Raw genomic sequence first — 8,319 nt, 5'->3', positions numbered from 1 at the left:
ACTTGGGATCTTAGAGGGCACGTTGACGATTTGACGAAATCGAACCCAAACTTGGGCCACTCAAGAACGGATTCAACGATAGAGGACGCCACAATCAAGTATGTGTGCTTGATTGATAAGTCAAGGAAACCACCTAGGATTAACTCTAGGAAGTTCAAACTAGCTTTCACAAGATAAAGGAATTTGCTTCAATGGAAGATGAAATTCTAGAATTTTATTAATAATATCGTAAAACTGAATGTAAACAATGACTTGGGGCTATTTATAGCCTTGTCTAACCCTAATAGAACTTGGGAAATATTAAGGAAATTCGGCCAGCCCATTGCTGACCTTTTGCTGAGTTGTTTTCACGCCCCAAGCAACACAATAACCAACTAGAATTAGACCACAATCTAGACAAACTAACAGCAAATATTGGATGAAAACAATCTAGGCAAATTACAACACAAGGAACAAACCTACTTGATATGCGGCAATAAGAGCAAAAACCCTAGCCGTCGCAAATTTATTTATTTATTTTTTTTTACTCTAAACCAGCACAAGACTTCAAGAATAATATAACAAGACACCAAAATAAGAAAGAAACACAAGTTATGCAAAGAAAAAAAAAATTTTCGGATGAACAGTGTCGCTACAGTACTTCGGATGAACAGTACACCCGCGGTGAATAGTATCGCTACAATAGCGATGAACAGTACTGATGCTACAGTACTTTTTTTTTTGGGTGACTCTCAACGATTTCAAGACTCAAAAACAAGAAAAAGGGATATACGTGATACCTCAACCTAGCTCTGATTACCAGATGATACGAGATGCGGAAGTTACTTGGGATCTTAGAGGGTACGTTGACGATTTGACGGAGTCAAACCCAAACTTGAACCACTCAAGAACGGATTCAACGGTAGAGGACGCCACAATCAAGTGTGTGTGCTTGATTGATAAGTCAAGAAAATCACCTAGGATCAACTCTAGGAAGTTCAAACTAGCTTTCACAAGCTAAAGGAATTTGCTTCAATGGAAGACGAAATTCTGGAATTTTATTAATAATATCGCAAAACTGAATGTAAACAATGACTTGGGGCTATTTATAACCTTATCTAACCCTAATAGAACTTGGAAAATATTAAGGAAATTCGGCCAATCCATTGTGTCTCTCTTGGCCGAAAGCTAACCTACTAATTAATTAACTTAATGACTAACTAAAGTACTATTAGATCTAAGGCCCACATGGCCAAAGCCAAGCTCAACAAGAGCTACTTAATCGAGGCTCAATCCTCCCTTTGAGGCTTGATCACTTGTACCTTCAATTGTAAGCAATATCTTAGTAGTCTTGTAAGGATCTTCCATATTGATTCCTTCAATAGGCAGTTTCTCTTGGGTTTGGACGGCATGAACTAAGGTTTGAAGCGATTCCTTGAATCTCTTAACTCATGCTCGTGTCACTGGGTCTTGAGGGACCTTCACGGGATCTACTTGAACACCATGGGTCTCTTGCTCATTCGCATCAACATACAAGATAATTTAGGCATTGAACAGAATACTAGGATAGCATGTATAGACCTTGGAGTCTCAGATGAAGAGTATGGGGACTCTAGCTCTGATTCTTCATGGAAACACAATCTACATAGTGACTCTGAGGATAAAGTAGTTCTAGAAAGGGTCTCAAATGATGACTGTGAGGATAGTGATACCAATTTTTCTGAATTTGAGGATAATGAGACAGATATTGTGGTTCCTGATTCTGAAAGTGAGGAAGAGGATGACCTTATGAGACAAGTAATGAGATAAAAATGTGACTTTATTACCCTAAAGATGACATAAGAGTTTGAGAAAGGTCAATTATTCACCAAGATGGATGCATTTAGAGCTACTTGAAAGATTAATTCAAAAAGACTTTCCAATCTAAGGTTGAAAATGGGAAGGGTAGAGTGACTGCTATCTGTGGTGCTGAGGGATGCCAATAGAGAATACATGCATCACCAGTGGCTAATAATGTCACTTTTCAGATTAAAACTTAACAACCACAGCACACTTGTGGGATGGACAAACACTATGCTGAAGCTATTTTTGACTGGAATGGCCAAGAAACTGGTTTGTGTAATAAGAGATCATCCTAATATGACCAGCAAAGGTGTAAAGGTAGAGTTGAGGAAGTATGGTGTGAAGCCAAGTAAAATGCAGGTTTTTAGAGATAAGAACAAAGCACTTGCTGAGATAGAAGGCACAAATGTTGAATCTTATTCTAAACTTCCATGATATGTTGAACTGTTAAGGAACAACAATCCCAATAGCATTTGCAAAATACATTATGATAGGCCAAATCTTTTAGTTGAGCCTAAGTTTTTGAGAATATTCATCAGCTTCACAATTCAAAAGCAGGGATTCATGGAAGGTTGCAGGCCTTTTTTGGGGTTTAATGGATGTTTCTTGAAGGGTCCATTTGGAAGTGTACTTCTCACAGCAGTTGCTTTCGATGCAAACAACAACATATTTCCAATAGCCTTTGCTGTAACTAAATGTGAGAACAAGGAAACCTGGAGGTGGTTCTTCTACTACTTTCAAGAGTTCTTTGGACCATTTGACAACAACATCCCTTTAATTTTCATGAGTATAGGCAGAAGGTACACAAAATTTTGATTTAAGCCTTCAACTTAGTAATTAGAATTTGTTATTAAATTATACTTTGCTAATGTAGGGATTAAATCTAGCTTATGAGGAGATATTTACTGATGCAACTGGAAGCCATTGTTGTAGGCATATATGCAGCAATTTCAAGGTTCAATTTCCAGATATCATAGCAGTTTCTTTTGGAAGGCAGCTAAAAGTTATGATGTAGTTGGCCATAATAAAGAAATGGCAAGTATTAAAGATATTAACATAGATGCTTGGAAATATCTGGATAAAATTCCAAGAAGTGCTTGGTGTAGGCATGTCTTCTCACCTGAACTTAAGTGTAATCATGTGACAAATAATTTCACTGAGACCTTTAATAATTGGGTTGGTGATCTAAGAGGAAAGCCTATACTCACTTTGGTGGATGGATTGAGAAGAAAGTTAATGAAAAAACTGCACAAGAGATACCAAAAAGGTTGTACATTGACTAGTAATGTCACTCCTAGAATTGCTGAGAAACTCAAAGAAATTAGCCAAGCATCAAGAAAATGTGAGATGCATTTGGCTAGTGAAGACACATTCGAGATTGGTGATCTGGACAGAAGCTACATAGTCAATCTCACCCAAAGAATCTACGACTGTGGTGCTTTTTAGATATCTGGAATTCCATGCAAACATACAACACCAGGAATTATGTACAGGACAGAAGTTGGAGTCTTACTGTGAAACTTGGTTCACAAAGAACATGTACTTGAAGGCATACTCTGCAATGATTCATCCTATTCTTCATGTAAAAAGGTGGCCTCCTATACTTGAAGTGCTCCCAAAAACAGCGTTGCCACCTCCTTTGAGAAGAGCTCCTGGTAGACCAAGAGTGAATCGAATGAGGGAAGCTAATGAAGGAGCTTCTTCTTCACAAGCAAAAAGGTCAAGTACTCTCAAGTGTGGAAATTGTGGAGCTTTTGGTCATAATAAAAGGACTTGCAAATGAGCACCTGTGCAAAAAAGGACTGCAAAAAGAACTCCTGCTGAACTAGTAGAATTATTGCATAGTCCTAACTATTATTAACTTAACATTGAATTCTAACTATTACTTACAGTTCATTTGAATTTGTTATCATAGATGACAAATAGAAGAGGCAGACCAAGTAGAGGACTAGCTAGCACAGGCTTATCAGGAGCTGTTATTTGGATAAACTATTAGCTTTGTCTATCATTCCTTGACTATTCGAATTATTTATAAGAAGTTTCCAGTGCATTACTAACTCATTTTTCAGGATCATGCACAAGGAAATGTACCTATAGTACACTCCAGTCAAGGAAGCAATCCCAGTCCTACAAATCATAATGGAATTTTTATTTTTTTTTTACATATAAACCGTAAAATTTTTTTTTTTAACTTAATAGATTTTTATTAATCAAAGGCTGAAAGCAAAGCCGAGGTTAAAGCAAACGCCTTAACCTCGAAAAGAAAACCGAAAGTTACAAAAATTCTGCAGATCCAAAGCCAAAAGTCCCCTAGTACGAGTCGGTAACTGTGAGCCCTTAGTGAAAATAACTCGAGTGCCTGACATAGCCCCATATGCTGCTAGCGAATCCGCCACTGTATTCCCCTCCCGGTAGCAATGACAGAAGCGGTGAGAACTTGACTCACCCATCCAAATGGCACGAACAATAGGCCGAATCCCCGCGGGAACTCCCCATTCCTTCCTTAAACAATTAATTAGAACTAGACAGTCAGATTCTACGATTAGCCAAGAGACCCCTACTTGGCGCCCCAATTGCAGGCCCAAAAGGAGAGCGCGAGCCTCCGCCTGCAAAGAGTCCACACCGCCAAATGAATCCACAAAAGCAACAATAAACCTTTCACACAAATCCCTAATCACCCCACCGCCCCCAGTACCACGCTCCGTGGCACAACCATCAGTGTTTAACTTGTAGCAGCCCGTCGGAGGGAAAGCCCACCTGACCACCGTTGCAGTTAAAGCCCTCCGAACCCCAGACAGAGCCTCAAGAAGTTCATCCCATTGACAAGGCACCATAATACCTGGAAAATGGGCTCTGACTAGCATTCTTACCTCTTGTATGATAAGAGTCCGAACATGCAAACTGGAAATCTTGCGACTCTCGAACCTGGACATATTCCTGGCCCGCCATAGAAACCATAATATCAGGATTGGGAGAATCCGCATTAACCAGCGTAACGTCTTACCTTTCACAGGGCGTAACCACCAAGTGGTACACCGGGAGCGAACCGTGGCAGCCAATGTCGAAAGTCCAAGAGAATACTCAAAAAACGCCCATGTCGCAGAAGCTAACTGGCCAATCGAAAAAACATGTTCCATCGCCTCAAACTAGCTAAGCACACAGCAATGACATTTAGAAGGACCATGAATGTGAAACTTTTCGAGCACGTCATCCATCGGCAGCTGGCCATTCACTAGACGCCACATAAAGAAAGACAATTTACGCGGGATGAAGGAGTGCCAAACGAAAGAGAAAGTCCAGGAGAGAGCCCTAGCCGGTCGAACAAGTTGATATGCCGACCTAGTCCAGAAGACTCCCGAAGGATCCCGCCGCAAAACAAGGGTATCCGAATCCAACCCAAAACAGAAAAAAGACCCCTGGGCGACGTCCCTAATCATTGCAGGCACCGATGCCAAAGCCGAATAATCCCATCTCCCTTCCCGTATAAAATCCGAGACCGTCGCATCCGACCCCTCTTCAGGAAACCTCCACGCCAAAGGGCCTAGCCCACTCTAGTTATCCCACCAGAAAGCCACCTCTCTTCTCGAGAGATCCCACTGCAACCAATGCTCCATGGTTGTACGGACACTGAGCATGCGTTTACACGTAGCAGTCAATTGAACATGAGCCGGACCTTGATTTGGATGCAGAGTTCCGAAATACCTAGCCCTCATGAACTGCGCCCAGAGAGATTGACCATGTCTAAACATCCACCAAAGTTTACAGGAGAAAGCCTCCACAATCGTCTGAAGTGACCGAAAACCAACCCCTCCTTCCTCCACCGGAAAACATAAATTCTCCCACTTCGACTAGTGCCGCTTAGCTCCAAACTCCGACTCACCCCAAAAGAACCTCGCCAAAATCCGCTCCAGCTCAGAAATCACCCCCTTAGGTGGCTCTATTACCGCAAGAATATGAATAGGCATGGATGACAATACATGCTTAACCAATAGAGCCCGAGCACTCATAGATAACCACCGACTATGCCAAGAGGCAATCCGTTGGGAAACCTTAGTCAGCAAGTCAGAAAATAAAACTTTCACTCATCTCCCCTCAAACAACGGGCATCCCAAGTACGTGACCGGTAAAGATCTAGGACAGAAACCAGTGACGTGTGCAATTATCCTCCTACGAGCCACCGAAGTCTTCTTGCCAACCAAAAAACAACTCTTCTCCACGTTCACCAGCTGCCCTGACACCTCCTGATAACCCTGTAGCACCTCCCTGACCCACTCCAAGGACCGCTTACCACCATTGCAGAAAACGATGATGTCATCAGCATAGGCCAGATGTGTCAGCGGCGGAGAGTCCCGCGACACCAAGAATGGGACAAACCTCGAATCTCGAAGTAGCTCATTCAAGCGCCTAGACAAAACCTCTGCTGCAACATAATGGAATACTTCATGTTCAGGACAATTGTCAAACTATTGCAGCCGCTTCTAATAGAAAGGTGTTAACATGTACAACATAACTTATCTAACATAACAAGTTTTGGATGTAGTATTTTTAATTGAACTTCATTTTTGTTGCTTAATGTTTACATAGAGAAAGGCCTATTTCAAACATCCCTTCTATTTCAACAACAAGAGGTGTTGGTAGGACCAAAAGAACTAGAAATGGTCACTGCAATCCTCAGGTCCTAGTTCAACCTACTTCTGAATCTACAAATGCTACATCTGTTAGCATGAATGCATCAAAAATTTTTACTCCAACAACATTATTAGTACCAGTACTTTCAGCATATGGTTTTGAGTAACTAGTCAAACTAGTTAGTTAATGGTGTTGTAGATGCAATCCTTACCATCTGCATTACTCTTTGTTGTAGATGGTGTATTGTACTTGTGGATTGCATTGATGGAAATGTGGATCAGCTACTGATATATAACTGGCATTTTAGCAAGAGTAATGTCCCTGATAGTGTCTTGAATGTGCCTTATCATTTCATGGATCATAAATGACTGGTTTGTATGTTGACATTCTGCGCTTAGATCTAGGAGCAGTTGTAAATCATGCTGTAACTATTCATTACTTCATACTTGAGTCTATACTGCTGCATACATGATTTTACATTGGTTTATGAAGAATTCACATTGACATAACCTGCATACATGAATTGCCTTTCACCAGAAAGGCATACTACAATTGCTAGAATGTTGCAGCAGAGTTACATGAGTGCAGCCAATTGATTTGACTATTTGAATGAAAATAAATATAGCTAACAGTATGAGGTTAATGATGAGTAGCATGTTTCCTAAGCCACTTGGTAGTGGAAAATGTCTTTGCTGTTCCACTGCAACATCAGTTTGCCTTTCTGAAATGCCAAATACTCTTCTACTAATGACTCCTTCCCTCTCTGTGTCTCGATTGCTTCTTCTGCTATTAACTTCTTCTTCTTCTCCTCCATCATACCACTTAAAGAACCTGCATTTTGAACAGTATAAATACAACTTGTCCAGATTCTTTTCACTCTCCGATATTTTCATTGTGCAATTACAATAGCAATATCTATTTTTAATAGTGAAAGATGTTGGTGAATTACACGATTCTCCCCTTTGGTTTGAAGGGGCCATAATTGCTACAAAATTTTTTCACTATATCCTATAAATGCACTACAAAATAGTGAGGATTAATGAACCAAAACTCTTGCTCCTCCCAATCATAAACTTGATGGTGTACTTGCACTTCAGATGTTTATATAGTTGGAGCTCATCAAAAAGCTGGCCGTTGGAAGGTTGCAAGTACCCATTGCTGTTCCTGTTAAAGCAATGCTTATGTATCCATGTAGTGCTTCAAAATTTTTGAATTGTTTTTACACCACCTCAATTTTGATAATCATTTCAACCTTTTTAATAACTTGCAATCTTGTACTAATATAGGGAGGAAAAGGGGCATTGATGGAATACAAATGTCATCTCTGTCATGACAATAATATTTTAATCATAGTTGAGCTGAATTGTTACCAAAATCTCAAAAGCAAGGGAGCTCAGTAAAATTTTTAAAACCTTGAGAGCTGTCAGTGCAAGTGTCAGAAACCTCATGGGAGGTTTGTGAAATTTTCCTTAACTAAAATAAATGTGTAAAAATTTTATTCAAGATTTTCCTCAAAAAAATGCCAAAAGTACACAAATTTTATGCTTCTATGGGCTGAAAATTGTGTGCTTTGATTTAAGTTTGTAACGTTTAGATTTTAGTTCTCAGTAATTCCCTTTTTATATTTCCTTGGACCAAGCTTACATTAGACTTGTTTAAACAAATCTTTTCTACAAAATAAACATAACGACATGACCAGAAACACAGAAAAAATGTAGACCCAATCTGATAAGATGCACGTTTTTGAGTTTTCATTTTTTAGCGGAACAAATTGAAACACCTACAACCCCTATATTGAAACACTTGCAAACCCTATATTTTTTTAACCCCATCTTATCCCCACCTTTCCCACTCCCTACAACCGGATCT

At 39.9% G+C, this 8,319-nt stretch overlaps 1 protein-coding gene across 1 annotated transcript; it reads left to right on the top strand.

Moving 5' to 3' along the window:
- The first annotated feature begins 2,076 nt into the window (after positions 1–2,076).
- On the top strand, positions 2,077–3,604 carry LOC113689265 (uncharacterized). Its single transcript, XM_027207061.1, has 4 exons — positions 2,077–2,229; positions 2,380–2,508; positions 2,696–2,832; positions 3,268–3,604. Exons 1-4 carry the CDS (start codon positions 2,077–2,079, stop codon positions 3,602–3,604), a joined length of 756 nt encoding a protein of 251 aa, XP_027062862.1.
- Positions 3,605–8,319: the final 4,715 nt, after the last annotated feature.

Source organism: Coffea arabica, chromosome 5c (assembly GCF_036785885.1).
Source record: "Coffea arabica cultivar ET-39 chromosome 5c, Coffea Arabica ET-39 HiFi, whole genome shotgun sequence".
In the NCBI taxonomy this organism is placed as follows: domain Eukaryota; kingdom Viridiplantae; phylum Streptophyta; class Magnoliopsida; order Gentianales; family Rubiaceae; genus Coffea; species Coffea arabica.
The sequence above is the reverse complement of the archived record's forward strand: the minus strand, read 5'-3'. Positions and strand labels throughout refer to the sequence as shown.

Excerpts from the sequence above, each read along its gene's own strand:
- LOC113689265 (XM_027207061.1), top strand. The coding sequence starts at position 2,077 with ATGGCCAAGAAACTGGTTTGTGTAATAAGAGATCATCCTAATATGACC. Across the intron at positions 2,509-2,695 it reads TATTTCCAATAGCCTTTGCT|GGATTAAATCTAGCTTATGA; the intron begins GTAACTAAATGT and ends TTGCTAATGTAG. Across the intron at positions 2,833-3,267 it reads AGGCAGCTAAAAGTTATGAT|ATATCTGGAATTCCATGCAA; the intron begins GTAGTTGGCCAT and ends GGTGCTTTTTAG.